This window comes from Saccopteryx leptura, chromosome 3, assembly GCF_036850995.1.
Source record: "Saccopteryx leptura isolate mSacLep1 chromosome 3, mSacLep1_pri_phased_curated, whole genome shotgun sequence".
NCBI lineage: Eukaryota > Metazoa > Chordata > Mammalia > Chiroptera > Emballonuridae > Saccopteryx > Saccopteryx leptura.
The window spans coordinates 294,214,242-294,239,796 of NC_089505.1; the positions used below are offsets into that span (position 1 = coordinate 294,214,242).

The 25,555-nt window shown below is 38.4% G+C and overlaps 1 protein-coding gene across 5 annotated transcripts in view; it reads right to left on the reverse strand.

The window, feature by feature from the left end:
- Positions 1-6,182: 6,182 nt before the first annotated feature.
- Positions 6,183-25,555, reverse strand: part of RALYL (RALY RNA binding protein like) — a 618,546-nt gene continuing 599,173 nt past the window's right edge. For all 5 annotated transcript variants that reach the window (XM_066372430.1, XM_066372428.1, XM_066372426.1 and 2 more), the window contains one exon: positions 6,183-7,120. In XM_066372430.1, coding sequence (XP_066228527.1) covers positions 7,103-7,120 — 18 coding nt within the window. In that variant the 3' untranslated portion in view covers positions 6,183-7,102. The remainder of the gene's footprint in view (positions 7,121-25,555) is intronic.

Below are 25,555 nucleotides of genomic sequence, written 5' to 3' on the forward strand. Positions count from 1 at the left end.
CAAAAATCCTCGCAAAGTGAATGATATTTTTCTCCTGAGCGTCAAGCTGAAACTAAAAATTTTAAGATACCTGAAAACAAACAGAACACAGTGCATGAAGGGGAATTGTGACTGTAGGGGATTCTAATGTTGACACTCATTTCCCTGGAACAGAAAATTGACGACTAAGGTCATCGCGGGGAGAGGCTTCCTCATTTGTGTTTGGAGGACATCGAGCAGGAGTGAAGTTGAAAGAACAGACGGGGTCTGAACGGCCGGTTCTTCCTAAACTTTTAAAGTTCGTCCAGTAGTGGTAATGCTGTACAGAGAAGAATCAGAAGATTGAACCCCATATGTGTCCTTGCGTCACAACTTGGAAAGGAGCTGGGCATTAGCTTGCTGGGCATGGGGCAGAGTGTGGGCAGGACTGTGTTCAGAAGGCATATTTTGAGCAGATTCCAGGTTATCTGGAATCTCATTAATGACCAAAACCAGCAGGGAAAGTGCATCTCTCACTGGGCTAGTTTTACTTATAGACCTTTAGGAGGTCCGTAACTGGTTAAGCTAATAACCATAATCTGGGACGTTTTCTAATGGATGATCATAAGAGACTTCTTTGACATAAGTGTGTGTGTGTGTGTGTGTGTGTGTGTGTGTGTGTGTGTGTGTAGGAGAAGGTGAATGAAGGGGGAAGGATGTCTGGAGATTGAACCCTCGTTTGAATCTTTCTTGAACAGACCAGGAGATCTGCATTATGGAAAGTCAACGCTCCTCTTGACTACTGGTGTGAATGCATCATGTTCTCTTTTCAATAGAGTTCATGGTAAACATAACTTTACCTTTCTTCCATTTTTAATAAATCAACAGCATATTTTATGGACTTTTGCCTTATTCTTGTGATTTCTTTTTCTGCCCCTTAATTCAGCCCTGATCACCAGCGAGTAAGGTCTTCTTTGTCCTTGTCAAGGTTACCCTAAGTCAGGGGTCTCCAAACTTTTTACACAGAGGGCCAGTTCACTGTCCCTCAGACCATTGGAGGGCTGCCAAATACAGTGGTCCTCTCACTGACCACCAATGAAAGAGGTGCCCCTTCCAGAAGTGCAGTGGGGACTGGATAAATGGCCTCAGGGGGCCGCATCGGCCCCCGGGCCGTAGTTTGGGGACACCTGCCCTAAGTGTTGAGTGATTCCCAAAGAGAAAGAAGTTAGCAAGCAGGAATTGAGGCCAAGATCTGAGAGCCAAAGATGGGTGGTCCCAGAGAGGGTGTGAGCTGTCAAGAAGGTAGTGCATTATCTCCTATGTTCACTGCAAACGCTGGTTGCCAGATCCCCAACCTGAGGAGGGCTTCATCTCAAATGTTTAGGATTACTTACAACAATTTATAACAAGTGGTTGAAGTTCGCTGATTATTTTCTTGATAGATCACATACCCCAATTGCATGGATGTTATAAGATTACCAATACAACGGTTTTCAGTTCAGTTGAAACTAACTTGTCCTGTTAATACATGTGGTAAAGGCACTGCGAGTACATGCTTGTATTTTGATCACTAACTTCTACCTTCTCCATTCTTGCCAGTAAGATTTCAAGAGGTTCTAGCCTCTTGGTCCTCTCTGTTCCCAATTATTGGTGTTTTGTTCATGCCTGCGGCTTTTCATGAGGTCTGTGTGGATCACTTCCAAAATGGCACTGTAAATTCAGGTCAGTTTTATGGTAGATAGTCCATTTAATGCTAAGAAATTTCATATTGGATGTGTTGATATTCTCTGAAACCCAACATGTCTAAAATAAAAAAAATTATCTCCCAATCTCTTCTTGATTCACCCATTTCTGTAGACAATACTGCCTTCCAGTTACCAAAACCTGAATATAGTCAAAGTGAAGAAAGGTGCAAAGATGGAGAAAACAATTACATATAATTCTAGAATTCTTTTTCTTTATGAAAGTGAAGGAAACCCGTCTACTTAACTTTTATTCTTCTTTAATCTTAAACTTTCCACCGTATCATTTGTTCTACATAATTATAATTTTAATAGTTTCATAATGTGTTACTACTCTTGCAACATACTGTGATATACTGTTAATTTAAATTCATTTCCAGAAAGTTTGCCAGTTACTCCCATTAGCATTTTGTGGGAGTGCTTATATATAAGAATTGAAGAGTTTAACCCCCACTGCCTCCTAACCACAACTGTATATTATCATGCTTTAACATCCGCTATTTTTATAGTTGTAAAGTGGAATCTCAGTGCTACTTTAATTTGCAGTCTCATGTTTATTAGCTATTTAGTCATTGCAGAACTGCTGCCATGTCATGTATTAGCTAGCAAAGATGACACAGAAAGACACATTGTCATAAAATCCCATTCTGGTCAAGGGTTCAGCATATATTAGAAAAAGTGGCTACACAGAACGGAAGTAGATGCAATGGATGTTCATGCAAAAGACCCTAATGACCCTAATGTTTCTCAATGCCAAAACTATGTTACAGCCATGCTTGCCTATGGGAACTGGAAGGGGTTTTCAACTCAAAATGAAGAAGGCTAAGTACAAAGACCAAGATTGTGATTGGGCATCATCATGTGCAGAGGACTGTGAGCAAAAGGTCCCAGTGCAACAGGAGGATGACTGAGCATCTGAAAGAATTGAATCACCATGGCCACAGCTTACGATGACAAAGGCCCATCCAGCCAGGGAGAGGGTGCCCTGAGAGCATGAGCTCACCCTTCTCCATTTCTTGATCAAAGGATAAAGTTGCTGCTCTGCTTTGCCAAATGCAGTCTTGTTCTATTGGCGCCAATGACACTGGGCATGGGGACCTTGGTTTGGGTCCCAGTTTAGAAGGGTTGTTAACACTTGTGGGGCTGATGATCATAGGTTTTTTTCCAAAGGAGAGAATTGTCATTCACCAGTTTCTGTTAGACTCAGGATTTCATCACCATTGCTAAAGAATCATACTAACAACACTTCTATGGGGTTATATAGACAGTATCAAAATTTCAAACCTCACCAAGGTGGAGAGTTTCACCTCTTTTGTTTGTTGATGTGTCCTAAAAACCTAGAGGAGTGCCTGACACACAACAGTGCTCCATCACTGTTTGACAGGTGCATGAACCTGTATAGTGTGGATGTCGGAAAAGTCCAAACCTGTAGAAAATTTTTATAAGTTTATTTGAGCCAAACTGAAGACGATCACTGGGAAGCAAAATTTCAATGGAGTGGCAAAATGCTCTGGAAAATGGAAGTTTTACCACTTATTTTATACTCTATAATCAAAGGAGAAGACGTAAGGGGGTTACAGGAAATCCATTGGTGGTAGATGAGGGAGGCGGGAGAAAGCAAAGATCTCTGGGATTGGATAAAAAGTGAAACAGAGAAACGCATAGCTCTTTTATATTGGTGAGTACAGGGTAGTTACTAACTCATGTTTATAGCAGAGATGGTATGCGGGGCCCAAGATAACAAGGAGGCTTTGGGCTCTGCTCTGGAGGGAGACTATGCTCAGAGGCGTCTGGAAAAAGGGGATTAGTCTGATTTCAAAAGTGTGTTATTATGGATGCAAAAACATAATAGACAGGCTCAGTTAAGGTAAAGATTGACCTTCATCAGGGAAGTTACCGGCCTAGGACAGGGCTGCCCATCATGACTCATTCTTAGTTAGGAAGTTTTAATTTCAGACCATCCCATGTGGTCACATTTGGTCTCTGAGTCTGTAAGGCCACCATGCAGGCCTCTTCCGAGCTTGTCAGGTTTAGTGTGTGGCTCCTTTTCATCCACAACAGAATGAAGTTTGACATATTTCCTTTTCTTGTCCTCTCCTCAACAGTTGTGTTAACTCAATCTGAAATTATAAAAGCAAATTGTTCAGCAGCAATTACATGTATTTATATATAAATTATGGTTTTAAGATTTTTTTCAAAGGTTGTTTGATCCTTATTTTTTCCTCTTTTGATTGCATCATTAAGAATGTTTTTGTTGGCTATTTTTATATTCTATTTTATAAATATCATTGCAACAGTTACGTATATGCAACTCTTCAATTTATTGACTTCAGTGACTATCATTAGATATTTTTTCTATAAATGTTTCTTGCACTCTTTTTTAATCCTGTGGCATAATATTTCAGGTGAATTGTTCTAGAATGTCTTTTTTTGATGAATTTTTTATATTTTTATTGATCAGTTATAGTCCACTGTATGACTATACCACAATGTATCCATTTAGCTGTTGATGAACATTTAGTTTGTTTCCACTTTAGGATTGTGAATAAAACTGTTAGAAACATTCTTATACATGCCTTTTGGTGAACATATACATTGAATTCTCTTGGGTGCATAACTAAGAATAGGACTTCTGGGTCAGGAGTATAGCATTAGTAGGTAATGCTCAGCAGTTGTCATGTTCTACAATGTGTTTAGGAATTTAGTGAATAGTATACTATTCACTGAGCTCATATATATCTGGTGACTTTATACATTAGTGCTGGTTTGCTGAGTGTAGCACTTAGAATTTTCTTGTCAGAACTTCAGGCTCTGGGAATTTCCAATGTAGCCTATTCTTAGTTTTTATCAAACCTTAACATTTGCTATTTGTTTGATTCAAAATATTTGATTCAAATATTTCCCTAATAAATTAAATACTTAGGATGTTACTGATTACCCCTAGTCTACTCTTCTTTTTCTCACTGGAGATAATCCTGAATTTGTTGTGTCTCAGTATTGTTAAGTTTACTCGTTAAGTTTTGCAGCTATTAAATCCTGCTTCTAAATCATAGATAAGGTTTCATTTACCTTTGGATTCACGTTAACACAAAACAAAGTAGGCAAGTAGATCTTTTCATCGTAAACCCTGACGTTTACCTTGTCTTGGGAAGTCAGAAGACCCGGCGGCCCGTTGGAGTCTGCGCTCCCGAGTCAGGCAGCCCCCAGAGCAACAGATGGTGAGCTCCTCACCTGCACAGGTGCACAAAACATCCACTCACTCACTTCAGGCCCGTCTCTGGCATTTCTAGTTCCGTTGGAGTCTGCGCTCCCGAGTCAGGCAGCCCCCAGAGCAACAGGTGGTGAGCGCCTCACCTGCACAGGTGCACAAAACATCTACTCACTCACTTCAGGCCCGTCTCTGGCATTTTTAGTTCTTATCAAGCCTCGACGGGCATCTGCATTTGTAATTCTTGCTTTCTGAACTTTAAGTCATTTAAAATACTCTCCTCTTTATCTTCTGCTTTACTTCCATCTACATTTATTGGGTATTTCTGCTGTGAAAACTATTCTTTAGTTGAAAATGATAGAAGCAAAATTGGTATTTTCCCCCTGACGTTGTCACCAGTGACTGGTTTACCTCACTTCTCAAACAGTGGCCTGTTTCTCCATATTGTCCCTGAACTGAACGCAGTGAGTACCGTCCTATAGAATATTTTATGAGATGGATGTTATTTAGCGTTAGAAGTTCATGCTTCCTTCCTCCTCTCTTAACAGCCTCCTTTTTGTTTATTAAACCAAACCTTCAGGGATTACAATCTTAAATAATCTATATTTTGTTGTTCTGGTATATATTTTTTCCACTTTTGTCATCAAAATAATTCAGCTTTTGGTAATAACTTTTGTTAGAAATGGTTTAATTTTCATTACTTATATTCAAAAACAGAGAAAGATGAAAAATTGGCTTAAATAAGTTAAAGTGAAAGATAAAACATATCAACGTGATCTTACACTCAGTTTCTTCATAAAAAGGAGACCTTCAAACCACTAAGTGATTTGATGACAAGATAGGTTTTCTCTCTGCTCTTGGTTGAGAAACTTGCAAATTCAGTGGTGTAGTTTGCGTTGGGCATCAATACCTATGTGGACATAGTTTTGCTTTCTTTCCTCAATAATTTTCTTAAAATTTCTATGTTTGGGTAAAAACACATCTTGTAAAAAATGTAAACCAGAGTGTGATTTCTGTCGGGGACCTAGGGCCACCTGGCTTTCTACCCCATGGCACAATCGTGTTCCCCCAGTCGCTCCTTGAAGAGTGTGGGCACGTCGGACATGTAACGTGCATTTTAGCAACCCTATGCCACTTTCATTGTTGCCCTGAGTTGTGGCACAACAGGGACTTAAACATCCAATCTGAATGTCAAAACGAAGGGCAGCCCAAAGGAGAGACGCACACCACCTTTGTCTGAAAAGAAACAATTTATTAAGAAATTATATGCTGAATGCCCCTACAATCTGTGAAATTGGGGGAGGGGGGTCTTCCATTTCCACAGCACAAGACAACAGTGAAGAGCTTCCAGGTTGCGGGGGATACTCAGGAACGACGAGTTCCCAGTCACAGGGGATGAGTGAAGCGATGGACGGGCTAAGTGAAACGTTTGGCTCCAAGGACAAGACAACCCTTTCCTTGTTCTCACCTGCATGGCACGCAAACCTGTCTGTGGGCTGTCCCACCTCAACGGAAGCACTGGGTGAGAACTGGGTCATTTCAGCTCGGTACAGCAGGGAATGCTGACTTAATCACAGGTCAAATCATTCCTGTCACACTTAAATCACATCTGAAATAGTTGCATTCTTTATTAATAAAAACGGTGCTTATAGAGGGCAGAAATATAACCTTTTCAAGTATTTTACCCTTATGATCTGAAGTACTTTAAATTATAAATTAAAAATAAATTACAAAAACTAGCATATGATGTGTCTTTTCATACATAGCATTGTTGGCAATAAGCTTTAAATGTAGAATTGCAATATCACCTTACTTTATATATGATCAATGGTAAGACATGCTAATCATAAAAATAGCTTTTACAAATATACATTTGTATATAGTGTCTCCCTTACCATTCATAATATCCTTCACATTTTAAGACTTTTAAGACAAAAAAAAAATCCCAAACATTAATTAGCAAAGGGAAACACACATTTACAATCAAAACCATAAAAACCTGACAATTATACAGCTTAGAATATAGAAGAAATGGAATTTCTAAGATTGAACAATACTGTTCGTTTTGTCTGTTTGGGTTTTTATACAAATTGAACCGAAGATGCTGCTACCCAGTAAGAAACCTCCTTTCACATTTCTTCAGGTTGTCAGAGTTTTCTCTTTTCTGTTTCGTGGCTTCATTCATTTACTCAGATCACTTTATCTGTAGAAACTGAGAAAAGAAAACAAAAGTGTTTTTAAATAGAGAGATCTGTGTCTCATTGTTGGTAGCATGTACATGTGTAAGTTAGATTTTCAGCCTTCATTGGGAGGATGATAAAAGAAGAATTAAATCTTTAGAGAACTCTAGGTTCCCAGATCCTGGTGTTGAAGGCAACACTAAAATCATTCACATTTATAGCATGCTATGATTTTTTTTTTAAGTCTGGCTAATTTGATGCCTGAGATGAACCATTATTTTTCTTCCTGAGCCCTTAGAGAAGCGAGAGCAAGAGCACTGGAAATTCTAGGGGAGGGAGAGAAGTGTGGGTTGCTCAGGAATCTTTGCTGTCTCTAACTGAAGTGACCACAGAGTACTCTTCCTGTAAGAAGCTCTGAACAGCACATTCCCAGACCTCTCCACCCGGGATAAGAGGCCAGTCTAGGTCTTCGGCTGAGTTCTACAGTCTCGGAGGCATACCAGGAAAGTCAGAAGCAGAAAGGGCCTGAAGGCCTCATGATGCCACCAAGAACCAGAAACACCATATAGGAGACAAAATTCAATTGGTTGAAGAATTGAATTAAAAAAATTGAGGATGAAAATGAAGATAAAATAAGGCAAGATTTCAGTGCTGGAGAAAGGGTCTAAATGCTCTTAGAATCCTATCAAGTTTTGGGTCTTTCTATTTAGGTTAAAAAACATGAGTACACCTATTATTCCATCAACTTCAAAGGGCTTTTGGAGTTTGATGGGAAATCTCTGTATATGTCTTAAGAATCAAAGATACAAATCAAGGTAACAGTGGGGATAGGAGTTGCTGTGGAAATGAACATCATGCAGCAGTTAACAGTCTTGGGGAGCAAAATATGGTGCCTTGGTTGTCAGTCCCAGAGGAAGACCCCAGATATTGTATTTTGGTACCAGAATGGTCAAGGAAAACATAACAGGGTCAGGCACTGGGTGGAACAATGCTGACAGCCGCAACAGTGAGTCCTCCTCCCACCCCAGCCATTCAGGGCATTTGTTCTTGCATAACCCCCTCTCATGTAGTAGAACCCTTCTCCCTCCCCCATGGAATATTTGAAATACTGCAAGTTGGGGGCATGTCTGAGGGCCACTGACAAACACATTTAAGCAGAAGGAAGGAACACTCATTTAGCTCAAAACAGGGAAAGATACTTCCATACAAGGTGGTAAGACTAGCATAGGCCATGTGGGTTCTTTGTTTCTTGGAAGGACATGTTCCAGGCCCTAGGCCCATTTTTATGGGTCTGAGTCAAGAGTGTATTCACAGACCGCCTTTCTCAATCCTGTGAGTAGCCAGAGAATTTGTTAACTGGGCCTTTCATTACCCGTGATATAGAGACTATGGAAAACACCAATATGGTGGTAAGAATCATTCTGGATGTCTGTGGCTCCAGATCACATGCCTGGCCTTGGTGTTGGGTTGGAAGGAATACTGTGAAAATGGATGGTGCTGTCTTCACAGGTGTGCAACTTACATGCTTACAAGAATATAAACACTCCAGTAATTTTAGTTCACTGAATTTGACTCCTTTAATTCTAGGAAAATTTAAGATTGAATATAAAATGTTTACAAAAAATGGAAACCAGAGTACTAATATTTGTGTGTTAAGAAAAAAATCTGTGAATATTTTATGTACTATAAATACTTGTATTATTTAAGAGAATTATCCTGTTAGTGTAGCAGTCTTGTGATTTCAGTTTAGAATATGTAATTAAAATATTGATTGATTTGGCTACTCAGGGTCTTTGTGCTTTCATACAAATATGATGTTTTTTGTCCTATTTGTGATTTTGATGGAGATTGCATTAAATCTGTATACTGCTTTGTGAAGTATGGCTATTTTCACAATGTTAAGTCTTCCAATCCATGAACACTGAGTATCTTTCCATTTCCTTGTGTCTTCTTCAATTTCTTTAAATAATGTTTTGTACTTTTCACTGTCTAGGTCTTTCACATCTGTTGTTAAGTTTATTCCTAGGTATTTTATTATTTTTCTTGCAATTGTAAAAAAAATTGTTTTACTCATTTCTTTTTCTGAATTATTTTGTCAGTATATAGAAATGTAATGGATTTTTGTACATTGATTTTGTATCCTGAAACTTTACTGTATTTGTTTATTGTTTATAATAGTTTTTTTTTGTGGAGTCTGTAGAGTGTTATATAGAAAGAATCATGTTGTCTGAAAAAAGTGACAATTTTATTTCTTCATTCCCAATTTGGATGCCTTTATTTACTTCTCTTGCCTGATTGCTTTGGCTAGGACTTCCAGTACTATGTTGAATAAGAGTGGTGAGAGTGGACATTCTTGTCTTGTTCATCATCTTAGAGGAAAAACTCTCAGTTTTGAAACATTGTGTATGATATCAGCTGAGGGTTTGTGATATATGGACTTTATTATGTTGAGGTACTTTCCTTCTATACTCATTTTCTTCAGTGTTAAAAAAAAAATGAACAAAGTGAGAGGTATCATATCCCCCTGACTTCATATTATACTTCAAAGTGACAATAATCAAAACAGCATAGTATTGACATAAAAAAACCTCATAGACCAAGGAAACAAAATTGAGAGCCCAGAAATAAACACACATGAATATGGGCAAATAATTTTTGACAAAGGAGCCAAAAACATACAATGGAGAAAAGAAAGCCTCTTAAATAAATGGTGCTGGGAAAATTGGAAAGCCACATGCAAAAGAGCAAAACTAGATTTCTATTTGTCACCACACATAGAAATCATCTCAAAATGAATTAAATACTTAAATATAAGACATAGAAAAAACATTGGTACTAAACTTATGGGTATTGGTCTTAGGATTTTATAAATTTCATCTCATAGGCAAAGGAAGTAAAAGAAAAAGTAAATGAATGAGATTATATCAAGCTAAAAAGCTTCTGCACAATAAAAGAACCATCAACAGAACAAAAAACTCAACCAACTGAATGGGAGAAAATATTTTCAAAGAATATCTTAAGAAATTGTTATCCAAAATAATAAAGAACTCATATAACTCAACAATAACAAAAAACAATCTGATTAAAAAGATGGGCAGAGGACTTGAACAGACACTTCTCCAAAGAAGACATACAAATGGCCAACAGATAAAAGAATAGATGCTCAACTTCACTAGGTATTAGGGAAGTGCAAATCAAAACTACAATAAAACACCACTTCACATCTCTAAGAATGGTTATTATCAACAAGAAAAGTAATGTGTTGGAGAGGTTGTGGAGAAAAAGAAAACCTCATTCACTGTAGGTGGGAATGTAGACTGGTATAGCCACTATTGAAAATATTATGGAGAGTCCTCAAAAAATTAACTGTAGAGTTACCATATGACCCAGCAACTCCTTTTCTGGGTATCTATTCATCAAATTTGAAAACATTTATTTGTAACAATATGTGTATCCCTATGTTTTTTTTTTTTTTTTTTCTGAAGCTGGAAACGAGGAGAGACAGTCAGACAGACTCCCGCATGTGCCCGACCGGGATCCACCCGGCACGCCCACCAGGGGGCGATGCTCTGCCCACCAGGGGGCGACGCTCTGCCCACCAAGGGGCAATGCTCTGCCCATCCGGGGCATCGCTCTGCTGCAACCAGAGCCACTCTAGCGCCTGGGGCAGAGGTCAAGAAGCCAACCCCAGCGCCCGGGCCATCTTTGCTCCAATAGAGCCTCGGCTGCGGGAGGGGAAGAGAGAGACAGAGAGGAAGGAGAGGGGGAGGGGTGGAGAAGCAAATGGGCGCTTCTCCTGTGTGCCCTGGCCGGGAATCAAACCCGGGACTTCTGCACGCCAGGCCGACGCTCTACCACTGAGCCAACTGGCCAGGGCCTATCCCTATGTTTATTGCAGCATTTTTCATGATGGCCAAGACATGAGAACAACCGAAGTGTCCTGCTATAGGTGATTGGATGAAGAAGATGTGTTATGTGTATAAAATGGAATACTACTCAGTCTTAAGAAATAATGAAATACTGCCATTTGTGATACTGGAACTTGAGAATATCATGCTAAGCAAAATAACAAAATAAATCAGATAGAAAAAGTCAAGAACCATATAATTTCACTCATGTGGGATATAAAACAGCAAGCAGAAAATGAACAAACAAGACAGACAAACAAAAACTTATAGTCACAGACAACAGTATGATGGTTACCAGAGCCATGGGGAGGGGACAAGAATGAAGAGGGTAAAGGGGGTCAAATATATAGTGACGTAAGGAGACTAGACAGTGGTGAGCACACAGATGATATATTACAGAATTGTGCACCTGAAACATATACAATTTTATTACCAATATCACCCCAATATTAAATATATCAGAGCCCACCAAAGAGGCTTTAGAAGAAATATATTGATTGAGACATAGGATTTCAGTTTTATGATTTGAAGCCTTATGTCCAAATCTTATGTTTTTGCATAAAATTGGAAAGTCTAAGAAAACTTTAGGTCATCACGTTGATACATTGAACTTATTAGATTTTTAAGAATTGCTTCATTCTCAGAAAGATTTTCTTAAACCAGACATACAAAACACTTAAAAACACAATACAAAACAAATGCTATTTACAATGTTTGACTGCATTTGATGAACTAATCTGGGATAATCATTTTTCAAAGTACTCCCAGAAGTACTCTGTAAATGTGCTATTCTAATACACAGAATCCTAATAATAAATGCCAAATGATTTTGACTTTAAAATTTTCACAAATCAGGCAACTAAAAAGAAACAAAATATAGATCCTTCATAGTCTTTTCTCCAGTCACAAGCATTAAGAAACACATATCCCTGTGTAAGAAGCTTTCATGAGGGAGGCCAAGAACATTTAGGGATTTCAATATTCTTTCCATCACTTCTTTCTTCTCCTCCCTCTCATCCTCCCCACCTCTATACTCTGCTATGTACTTCCTAATCTCATGTATATTTTAAAAAATGAAACATTACTCAAATGTGTTCTCTGTGGAATTCCAGATACTGCCCACATACACAGGAAACATCAATTAGTCTTTTCTTTCTTTTTTTTTTTTTTTTAAGTGAGAGGCAGGGAGGCAGAAAGGAAGGGAGGCAGGGCAGCAGAGAGAAAGACTCCTGCATGTGCCCCTCCTGGGATCCACCTGGCAATCCCCTTACAGGACAATGCTCTGCCCATCTGAGGCCGCTGCTCTGTTGCTCAGCAGCTGAGCTATTTCTATACTTGAGGCGAAGCCATGGTGCCATCCTCAGTGCCCGGGCCCAACTGCTTGAACAATTTGAGCCATGGCTGTGGGAGGGGAGGAGAGAGAGGGAGAGAAAGAAAAAGAGAGAGAGAACGGGAAGGGGGAGGAGTGGAGAAGCATATGGTTGCTTCTCCTGTGTGCCCTGACTGGGAGTTGAACACACACGCTAGGCTGATGCTCTACCGCTAAGCCAACTGGCCAGGGCCACAATTAGTCTTTACAGCACAAAGGTTCAAACTTACAGTACAAAGTAGATGTGCTACTTTTTTCATGGCATAAAGAAAGTTTTACTATACATTTCCTGTACATACAGACCCCAAATTATTCATGACCAAGGTGAAAAATGAATACATCAACAAATAAAATGAAACCTAACTTACAGAATGATGCAGATATGTCAGCATCAGGCATTGTGACTTTTGGGTTTTGACAGATTACACTTGTGTGCTGGACAGAACTAAGATTCCCTATCTGAATGCAAGGCCACTCTTTTCTCCAGAGCCCAGGTGGGTCACCTTCTTTACCGGTGGAAGATACTTACATTACTATGCCCACTGTGCAGGTAAAGCTTGCTAATCATTGTGTTTCTTCAGGTTAAATCATGGCAGGTGACCAGTAAGGTAGCTCATTCTTCCGCAGTTCACAAGAGGTAATAAAAGACTGTCCAGCAAGTAACCATTTTGTTAAGAAGAAAATAGCAGGCCACCATTTTTGTGCACATTCCATTACCCCAATATGATTTCTCTTGCCCCTTCCTTTGCTCCTTGATTGTGAATGATTATATAAAATCACTCTCCTGGGAGGAGAAAGAAAGGTCTGAACATAATTTATTGAATTCTTATTTCCTCACCTGAGGCATCCAAGCATTTGTGTGTCAGGAACACAAAGCAAGAGCTTCATGACCTTTGCCTTGTGAAGTGGGTGTCACCAACCACATGGGTACACTTCATGAATAGAATCCCCCTTATCTAAAAACTGGCAAACATGTTCACCAAGCTTTCCAAAGAACTCCTTGCCTGAGAAACGGCTTGCTGTTTGCTATCAAGGCTTGAGCAAGAGGGGACAGCAATGATGACATTCTTACTGTCATTTTCTCAAGAGTGACAGTCACTTAAGGAGCTGATTGGCTTGGCATAATGTGAAGCTAATTGTGCCTTCCTTCTCCTGAATAGTGGGTAATTTATCTCCTGGCTGCAGAGGAGTTGGGAAGCTCTTAAAACAAATCCTCCTGATGATGAATGCTTATTCAACTCTCAATCTCCCCCATTTCCGTAAAACAACAGGACCAGCCACTCAGATGAGCCTTGATTGTATTGAACCAAATAATTTATTTCTATTTGAAAAAATGAAGCAGATAATATTAATCTACAGGGAAAGCACATTTAATTTCAAATTTTATACGTTAATATGTTTGAAGTAAAGTATGTACAACTATGTGAGGAATGAATATACCTCTCCTACAGCTCTACCAAAAAATCATATTTTTGAAGAAGTCTTGTGACTTCTTTAATATCATGCGATGCTTCTGTTCTTCCCATCCCCGATTGTGATGTATAACTAATAAGTAATTTGAAAAGTATAGGTAATCCATATTTTTAGGTAGCATCTATTAAAGCGAAAAAAGAAAGGTTAAGCAAAATACTTATATGTGGATAATAGAAGGTGTAGCAAATTTTAGAGAGAAGTGGTCTTATCAGCAGGAATGATCTGTACTGGTTGTTACCACTGTTGACCTTAATCACACATACAGCCTGATATTTCTCCAGCAAAATGGGTTATTTTGGGAACAGCAAAGAATTGCAATTAGGGGCATGTGGTCTGATGGTGAACTAGGGCAGAAATCCAGAAAAACAGAAGGGAGGAAACTCTATATAGAGGGACAAAGGAAGTTGGGAGGGTTGTTACAACAGTTCTTCAGTTTGGCTCTGATCTGCGTAAGGTGTGACAGCTCCCCCTACAGGCCCTCCCAACTCCCACTTAAATGACTGTTCTGTTTGTTAATTATTACATGACTGTTCATGTTTACTGAGTAATAGTTGAGCTGTTTACTTTTTATAAACAATGTGAATACATTTGGCTTTTATAAATCTCTCATTACAAATAAGACAAAATTCAATTCAAATTTCTAAATAACCTACATAGATTCCCAGCCGCTGCTGTGCATTACAAGTTAAAGCATACCTTCTATTAAAAAGCTCTTGGGACCAAAATTGCATTCTACTGTTGGACTAAAACAGTGGTCCCCAACCTTTTTTGGGCCACAGACTGGTTTAATGTCAAAATATATTTTAATGGACTGGCCTTTAGGGTGGGATGGATAAATGTATCATGTGACCGAGACAAGTGTCAAGAGTGAGTCTTAGACCTGAAGATAGCAGTGGAGTAGGCAGATGCACAGATGCCCAGCTCTCACCACCAAACTGGAATACAAATCAATTTAGGAAAAATCAGCATGAAAAACCAACTCTGGACTACAAGAACAGCTCTCAAAAACCAAGGAGCAAAGAAGAAGCCACAACAAACCTGGTAGGGAGTGGCTGAACCTCTCTTGCTTACAGGAACAGGGAGGGGGGGTGAGGCTGAGAGCCCAGAGGGTATCTCACTCTAGGGAAAAGAGCAGAAAATACTGCTCATGGCCACTTGCTTGGTGACCAGGGAGCGAGGTGTGTTGAAAAGACCAGCTTATCTCCCAAGTGGAAAGCAGAGAGAGAAGGACAGACTGTGAGGGGCAAAGGAATGCAGGAGATGACCTAAAAAAAGCTGACTCATCTGCACTGGAGGCGGCCATAGCTGGGGGAGGGACTGATCCTTCCACAAAACAGTACTGAATTTCTTCTGGATCAGAGATCTCCAGACATCTCTCCAGCTCCAATCAGCACAATAAGACACAGCTGAAAACAAGAAGTGGGGAGGAAGGGCAGTAACTCAGGTCTCCATGGAGATCTGAGATACACCTCCCCCTACTGAAGCTGAGAAAACACCCTGCCCCTGTTGTTGTGAGTCGGGGGCACAGAGAGAGAGATCAGCAGACGGAATCATCAAGGACTAGCAAAGGACCACCGCTAGCTCAGGCAAATGGCCCTGAGTTCATGCAGTGTCCTAATTTTATTCACAAGACTTCAAAAAGCTTGTTTACTGAGAAATTGGCATAACATCAAGAGTAACTTTTGCTTAAAGATACATAGAGTGCACCTGCAAGATAGCTTAGTAACAACATAATATCAGAAGGCATTAATTGCTATTGCTTCTATGGATCCCACAACATTCCTCTCCTTATCTTAAGGGATAAGGAAAGTACAGAAATCTTATGAGAATGTTTTACTGAGAAAAGCCCAGCAACTGCCTTCAGTCACATAGACTTGTTTCAGTGACTCGCCTTCAAGTCACAAAACAACTTTCTTGGCAAAACATTCTTTTCTTGTTGGCTGTGTTCCCATCCAAGGCCATGCAATGGGTTATTCCACTACATGCCCCCAGAGAGATTAGTTGGTGGAAGAGGCCTTCAGAGTCTCAGGTTACACCCATTCCATTCCTGGATACAGTTTCAAAAAAGCCCCCTGCTGAGATCAGTAAACAAGACTATCACCTGTTAAGAAAAAAAAGAAATCAAGACTTCAAAGCTGCCCAAATCCGAAAGTGGATTACAAATCATAGCTGATACCAACCCAAGAAGACCTAGAAATAACACAATTGAAAACTGGAGGCAGACAACACTAAGCCTAGACTCAACCAACTCTACAAACAAAACACCCAAACACAGATAATGAGAAGACAAAGAAGTGCAATCCAAATGAAACCACAAGAGAAACCTTCAGGAGATGAACTGAGTGATATGGAAATAATCAAACTTCCAGATGTGAAGTTCAAAATAATGATTGTAAGGATGCTTAGGAATCTTAGAACAACAATGGATGGTCATTATGAACACCTAAATAAAGAAATAGCAAGTATAAAAAAGGATATCGAAATATTAAAAAAGAATCAATCAGAGATGACAAATACAATATCAGAAATAAAGACCACAATGGAAGGAATTAAAAACAGGATGGATAGAGCTGAGGATCAAATCAGCAAGTTGGAGGACAGCTTCAATGAAGGCAAGAAAGCAGAGAAGAAAAAGGAAAAGAGACTCAAAAAGTCTGAGGAAACTCTTAGAGAGCTCTGTGACAACATAAAGAGAAATAACATCCACATCATAGGGGTTCCTGAAGAAGAAGAGAAAGAACAAGGGATAGAGACTTTGTTCAATCATATCATAGCTGAAAACTTGCCTAAATTAATGCAGGAGAAACTCTTACAAGTTCAAGAAGCAGAGAACTCCATTAAAGAGAAACCCAAAGAAACCTACACCAAGACACATCATAATTAAAATACCAAAACTAAATGATAAAGAAAAAATATTAAAAGCTGCGAGAGAAAAAAAAGCTATCACCTACAAAGGAGCCCCCATAAGGATGACACTTGAGGCCAGAAGGAAATGGCAATAAATATTCAAAGTAATGCAGAACAAGAACCTACAACCAAGACTACTTTATCCATCAAGGCTATCATTTAAAATTGAAGGAGAAATAAAAAGCTTCCCAGACAAAAAAAGCAACTCAAGGAATTCATTACAACCAAACCAATGCTGCAGGAAATGTTAAGGGGCCTATTGTAAACAGATCAAAGTGGGAAAAGAATATAGCAAAAAAGGAATACAGCTTTAAAGAATAAAATGGCAATAAACAACTATTGAATACATATCCATAATAACCTTAAATGTAAATGGATTAAATGATCCAATCAAAAGACATAGGGTAGCTGCATGGATAAGAAAACAGGACCTGTACAGATGCTGTCTACAAGAGACACACCTTAGAACAAAAGATGCACATAGATTGAAGGTCAAAGGATGGAAAAAAACATTTCATGCAAATGGAAATGAAAAAAAAGCTGGGATAGCAATACTTATATCAGACAAAATGGATTTTAAAACAAAGGATATAGTAAGAGATAAAGAAGGCCACTACCTAATGATAAAGGGAATAATCCAACAGGAAGAAATAACTATTATAAATATCTATGCATCTAATATAGGAGCACCTAAATATATAAAGCAGACTTTGATGGATTTAAAGGGCGAGATCAACAGCAATACTATAATAGTAGGGGATTTCAATACCCCACTAACAGCACTAGATAGATCCTCAAGAAAGAAAATTAACAAAGAAACAGCAGACTTATTGGACACACTAGATCAACTCAATTTAATAGATATCTTCAGAACATTTCACCCTAAAGCAGCAGAATATACATTCTTTTCAAGTGCTCATGGTACATTCTCTAGGATAGACCACATGTTAAGGCACAAAAGTGGTCTCAACAAATTTAAGAAGATTGAAATCATATCAAGCACTTTCTCTGATCAAAACAGCATGAAACTAGAAATGAACCACAATAGAAAAGCTAAAAAATTCTCAAACACATGGAAACTAAATAGCAGATTGTTAAATAACTAATGGATTAAGAATAAGATCAAAGAAGAAATAAAAAAATTCCTAGAAACGAATGACAACGAGCATACAACAGCTCAAAATTTATGGGACACAGCAAAAGCAGTACTGAGAGGGAAGTTCATAGCACTACAGGCACACTTTAAGAAGCTAGAAAAAGCTCAAATAAACAACTTAACCTGCATCTAAAAGAACTAGAAAAAGACCAGCAAGTAAAGCCCAAATGTAGTAGAAGGAAGGAAATAATAAAGATCAGAGCAGAAATAAATGACATAGAGGCTAAAGAAACAATACAGAGGATCAATGAAACTAGGAGCTGGTTCTTTGAAAAGGTAAACAAGATCACTGAACCTTTAACTAGACTCACCAAGAAAAAGAGAGAGAGGACTCAAATAAATAAAATTAGAAATGAGAGTGGAGAAATAACAACTGACACAACAGAAATACAAAATATTGTAAGAAAATACTATGAAGAACTGTATGCCAAAAAACTAGACAACCTAGATGAAATGGACAAATTCCTTGAAACATACAATCTTCTAAAAATCAACCTGGAAGAATCAGAAAACCTAAACAGACCAATTACACCAAATGAGATCGAAACAGTTATCAAAAAACTCCCAACAAAGAAAAGTCCGGGCCTGATGACTTCATAATTGAATTCTACCAAATATTCATAAAAGAACTAACTCCTATCCTTCTCAAACTATTTAAAAAAACTCAAGAGTAAGGAAGACTTCCAAGCTCCTTTTATGAGGCGAGCATAATTCTGATTCCAAAACCAGGCAAAGACAACACAAAGAAAAAAAATTATAGGCCAATATCCCTGATGAATATAGATGCTAAAATCCTCAACAAAATATTAGCAAACCGGATCCAACAATATATGGAAAACATCATACACCATGATCAAGTGGGATTTATTCTGGGGAGGCAAGGCTGGTACAATATTTGTAAATCAATCAATGTGATTCATCACATAAACAAAAAGAAGGAGAAAAACCACATGGTAATTTCAATAGATGCAGAAAAAGCATTTGATAAAATCCAGCACCCATTCATGATCAAAACTCTCAGCAAAGTGGGAATGCAGGGAACATACCTCAACATGATAAAAGCCATCTATGAGAAACCCACAGCCAACATCATACTCAATGGGAAAAAATTAAAAGAAATCCCCTTAAGATCAGGAACAAGGCAGGGGTGCCCCCTTTCACCACTCTTATTTAACATAGTCCTGGAAGTCCTAGCCACAGCAATCAGACAAGAAGAAGAAATAAAAGGCATTCAAGTTGGAAAAGAAGTAAAACTATCATTATTTGCAGATGATATGATATTGTATATAGAAAACCCTAAAGTCTCAGTCAAAAAACTACTGGACATGATAAATAAATTCAGTTAAGTGGCAGGATATAAAATCAATACTCAGAAATCAGAGGCATTTTTATATGCCAACAATAAACAGTCAGAAAGAGAAATTAAGTAAACAATCCCCTTCACTATTACGACCAAAAAAATAAAGTACCTAGGAATAAACTTAACCAAGGAGACTAAAGACTTGTACTCGGAAAATTCTAAAGCATTGATAAAAGAAATCAAGGAAGATACAAACAAGTGGAAGCATATACCGTGCTCATGGTTAGGAAGAATAAACATCATTAAAATGTCTATATTACCCAAAGAAATCTATAAATTCAATGCAATACCAAATAAAATACCAATGACATACTTCAAAGATATAGATTACATATTCCAAAAATTTATATGGAACCAAAAAAGAACACGAATAGCCTCAGCAATCTTAAAAAAGAAGAATAAAGTGGGAGGTATCACACTTCCTGATATCAAGTTATACTACAAAGCCATTGTACTCAAAACAGCCTGGTACTGGCATAAGAACAGGCATATAGATTAATGGAACAGAACAGAGAACCCAGAAATAAACCCACAGCTCTATGGACAACTGATATTTGACAAAGGAGGTAAGAAAATACAATGGAGTAAAGACAGCCCCTTTAACAAATGGTGTTGGGAAAATTGGACAGCTACCTGCAAAAAAATGAAACTAGACCACCAGCTTACACCACTCATAAATATAAACTCAAAATGGATAAAAGACTTAAATGTAGGCCGTGAAACCATAAGCATCTTAGAAGAAAACATAGGCAGTAAGCTCTCGGACAACTCTCGCAGCAATATATTTGCTGATTTATCTCCACGGGGAAGTGAAATAAAAGACAGGGTAAACAAATGGGACTATATCAAACTAAAAAGCTTCTGCACAGCTAAAGACAATAAGAACAGAATAAAAAGACAAACTACACAATGGGAGAACATATTTGACAATACGTCTGATAAGGGATTAATAACCAAAATATATAAAGAACTTGTAAATCTCAACACCAGGAAGACAAACAATCCAATCAAAAAATGGGAAAAAGAAATGAATAGACACTTCTCCAAAGAGGACATACAGATGGCCAATAGGCATATGAAATAATGCTCAACATCACTAATCATTAGAGAAATGCAAATTAAAACCAGAATGAGATATCACCTCACACTAGCCAGAATGGCGCTCATCAACAAAACAACACAGAGTAAGTGCTGGCGAGGATGTGGAGAAAAGGGAACCCTCCTGCACTGCTGGTGGGAATGCAGACTGGTGCAGCCACTGTGGAAAACAGTATGGAGATTCCTCAAAATTTGAAAATCGAACTGCCTTTTGACCCAGCTATCCCACTTTTAGGAATATACCCCAAGAACACCATAGAACAGCTCCAAAAGGAGAAATGTACCCCCATGTTTGTGGCAGCATTGTTCACAATAGCGAAGATCTGGAAACAGCCCAAGTGTCTGTCAGAGGACGAGTGGATTAAAAAGCTTTGGTACATATATACTATGGAATACTACTCAGCCGTAAGAAATGATGACATCGGATCATTTACAATAACATGGATGCACCTTGATAACATTATATGGAGTGAAATAAGTAAATCAGAAAAAACTAAGAACTATATGAATCCATACATAGATGGGACATAAAAATGAGACTCAGAGACATGAACAAGAATGTGATGGTAACAGGGGTGGAGGGGTGGAGGGGTGGGGGGAGGGGGGATGGGGCGAGGAAGGATAGAGGGGGTGGGGGAGGGGAGGGGCACAAAGAAAACCAGATAGAAGGTGACGGAAGACAATTTGACTATGAGTGAGGGGTATACAGCATAATGTCAAAATAATCTGGAGATGTTTTCTCTCAACATATGTACCCTGATTTATCAATGTCACTGCATTAAATTTAATAAAAAAAAAAGAAAAAAAAAGAGTGAGTCTTAGATGGATGTAACAGAGAATCTGGTCATTTTTAAAAAATAAAACATCGTTCAGAAAATAAAACATTGTTCAGACTTAAGTATAAATAAAACGAAAATAATGTAAGTTATTTATTCTTTCTCTGTGGACCAGTACCAAATGGCCCACGGACCGGTACTGGTCCATGGCCTGAGGGTTGGGGACCACTGGACTAAAAGAATGTCACCAAAACTGTAATGGATGGAAAGCCAAGATGGCCAGTGACTCCCTGGGATGGTGACAAATGAAAGCAACTGCTTCGTTGTATAGTTCTTGGTGGCTTAATAGTCTTCATTCTTTTTTTATTTTATTTTATTTTTTAAATTTTTTGTATTTTGCTTAAGTTGGAAACAGGGAGGCAGTCAGACAGACTCCCGCATGCGCCCGACCGGGATCCACCCGGCATGCCCACCAGGGGGCAATGCTCTGCCCATCTGGGATGTTGCTCTGCCACAATCAGAGCCATTCTAGCACCTGAGGCAAAGGCCACAGAGCCATCCTCAGCACCCGGGCAAACTTTGCTCCAATGGAGCCTTGGCTGCGGGCGGGGAAGAGAGAGACAGAGAGGAAGGAGAGGGGGAAGGGTGGAGAAGCAGATGGGTGCTTCTCCTGTGTGCCCTGGCCGGGAATCGAACCCATGACTCCCGCACGCCAGGCCGACGCTCTACCACTGAGCCAGCCGGCCAGGGCCAATAGTCTTCATTATTGAGTTGATGGCCATTTAAGGAATGGAGGGAGGGGAAGGGGACAAAACACAGAAGAGAATAAAAGTGTAGTAACTTGCCAGACACTTAGATAGAAGGCCACCAGGTTTTCTTCTGAGACTTTAACTCTAAAATCAAGACATAAATGATCAGAGCAGAGAATGAGCCATGGCTTTTTGATGGCTGATGGTTTCTGATCTTGGAGATTTGAATAAAAGATGATGGAAACTTATTAAATCAGCCAATGAAAAATATATCAATCTGAATGGAACATGTTTGGCACTCCAAGTCCAGAAAAACAGAAGAGTCTTGGAAGGCAAGTCAGTGAGCAGGTGACCTAGGATCATGGAGTGAGCTCATCTAGCCTCTCAGCTAAGAAGCAGTGCCCTCTATGGTGATCACGCTGGCAGCCGAGTGGCTGTGACTTGGTTATCTCAGGGACACACAGCTCGATCTTACAAGGCTACATCTGTAGCCAATATGGTTAGAAAAGAATTTGCTACCTTGAGTCTAAAAAAAACCTGGCTGAATCATATAAATCAAGCCAAAACCTAGAGAGTATGGAGACCAGCCAGGCAGCCTGGCAGGACTTGGGAGAAATGGAGCTACCAGAAATGTCCTGTGTTTGGGACATGGATTCAGCTCAAGAGCTCTTAAGATGGTGAGAGAGCGAAGGCAGACATCAAGTCCAGGAGAGTGGACTGTAATGAGAACACTGGAGCAGGAATTGAAGAATAGACTTTCTCGTTGTGATTATTTTTATTTGTAATTTTTGGGGAAACTTCTGTTCCTACAAATAAAGCAGGTCCCAGTTATTAGAATAAATCTACAAATAGTTGTAATAATCTCACAACAAGAGAAACAGCAAGAATGTCTCAGACTCTGGGGCACCTGGATTGCTTAGCTGAGCCTCCCCTAACTGGCTCTACGTTGAGACTGGTTTGGGTTATTCTCGGACTCTGGGCAAAGGCTGTGGGTATGGGCCAATCTTCACAATAACTCTTATTGGTATAGTGTGTGGAAATTTATAAAATACTTCATACATCCATTCTTGTTGATTTTCATTACAAACCAATGAGATAGGTGGTTGGGCAAGAATCATGCTCATATTACTCATCAATTTTTGGATCAGAGAGCATCATGGCTAAATCCAACCAAGGCTGCTTTATTTAAGACCAGTGCTTTTCCTGCCATTGTTTCTGCCCAGTAGGGGGGAAGGAGAGCAGCAGGGAGCCAGGCTGGCCCAGCAGTCATTCTGGCACAGGTGAGCTCACCTGGGATGCAAAATACACTGGTGTCTGAGGGTGAGTGGGAGAAAAGACATGGATGTATTGTCATGCGTTGACTCACATGTGACCTGTCACCTGCCTTTCCCTGATTTTAGCGGCACTGCCTGGGTGTTTTTTAAAATTTTATTTTAAAGTTCTATTTTGAGCTAATTCAAATCATTTAAATTAAAAAAACTTGTTTTAAGCATCTGTCTAAAGGAGACATTTTATGTTGTAAAACTGTATTCGATTAAGAAAAAAATTAACTTTAGAGTAAAATTATCTAACATGGGTCACAAAATTTTATTTAAAATTTCTGTATAAAAACTTAATTCATTTAATACCAAAGAAATTTAATCACATTGGTCAGTTATATGATTACCAAAACTTTGATGTTCTGTTACACATCTATTAACATTTACTCCCCCCCCCCCCAAAAAAAAACCATTCCCTGATACTTTCTGGAGATAATTATGACTCTCTGTTTGAAGGTTTTGGGCTCACTGAGAATCACATTTGACTAGTTGAATTGACAAGTTATAGTAATTCTATTTGGTGTACAACTTGTGTTTTATCATGCATTCATTTATCGTGCTAATTATACAAGGGTGGGCAAAAGTAGGCTTATTATTGTGAGTAGGCAAAAACAGTTGATTCTTGCATTATTATTCATTAATTATGGTATTATTTTCCACATGAGTTCACTCATGTGGAAATAAGTAAGCCAACTTTTACCCCACCATGTATAATGACTAGTAGTCCTTAGTTGCTCTCAATGCTGGGAGTGATCAAGATAGTTGTCAGATAATCCTCCAAATTGCTTCAGTTCATGCAAGTGCTAGAAGCCAAGTGATGATTAATACTAAGATGATTATGACCTTTGAAATTTCACACATTTGCTGCTTTCCAAAGTTCTTTGGGTAATTAGTTTTGGCAAAAAAAGAAGAAATAGTTTAAAAATCATTTCATATCTAACAAAAAAATGTGATCTAGAATTGAATAATTTAGTGGTTTAATTTAAAAAGCACTTGGAAATTATACAGTTAATTAAAAAAATTATTTATTGATTTTAGAGAGAGAGGAAAGGAGAGAGTGAGAGACAAAAACATTGATCTGTTCCTGTATGTGCCCTGACCAGGGATAGAATCGGCAACCTCTGTGCTTCAGGACGTGCTCTAACCAACCGAGCTATCTGGCCAGGATTGTACAGTTACTCTTTGATCATTCAGAATAGCGTGAGAAAGGTGGTCATGGCTATTTAATAAGTCTTATTTAATTTAATTTAATTTAATTAACTGTGTACATCAGTCAAAACATTAGAAAATAATAAAAGAGCTTTAATTTTAAAATTGAGTGAAATTAATCTCAGAGAACAAGTAAAACAGTCAAGTGAGGAAATGTGTTTATTATTATTCTATTAATAAACCCTTGTTTTTTATCAGTGTATTTGAGAAATATAGTTAATTTCAAAAATATTAAGACAATGTTTTTGACATATTTTCAAAAAGACTCTCAGCACACAAATCATGCTGGATATAATAGAATCCTGGATGATTCAAAAGAGATTTTAGAGTCTTGCAGTGCCTTGGATTTTCATGATTATAAAAGAATCCCAGAATTGTAACAGATACCTAAGAAACTGGAAATTGGATGTTCTCTGTCTTAGATATCTCTCATTGTGTCATATCATCTGGTGATTATCATTTGAAATAAACATTTTAAAATATGTTTTGGGCAAAGTGGGAATAGAGGGAACATACCTCAACATAATAAAGGCCATCTATGACAAACAGCTAACATCATACTCAATGGGAAAAAACTAAAAAAGATCAAGAACAAGACAGGGATGTCTGTGGTCACCACTCATATTCAACATAGTACTAGAAGTCTTCGCCACAGCAATCAGACAAGAAGAAGAAATAAAAGGCATCCAAATTGGAAAGGAAGGCCTAAAATTGTCATTATTTTCAGACAACATGATACTGTATATAGAAAACCTTAGAGACTAAAAAAAACTATTAGAACTTATAAAAGAATTCAGTAAAGTAGCAGGATACAAAATTAATATCAGAAACCTGTCATTTTTATGCACCAATAATGAACTATTAGAAGGAGAAACTAAAAAAACAATCCCACTTACAGTTGTAATAATAAAAAAAAGGTACCTAGGAATAAATTTAACCAAGGAAGTAAAAGATTTGTATTCAGAAAATTATAGGATATTGAAGAAAGAAATGAAGGAAGAATCAAATAAGTGGAAGCAAACATCATGTTTATGGACAGGAAAAATTAACATTAAAATGTCCATACCACCCAAAGCAATCTACAGATTCAATGCAATTCCTATTAAAATACCAATGGCATATCTCACAGATCTAGAACGAATA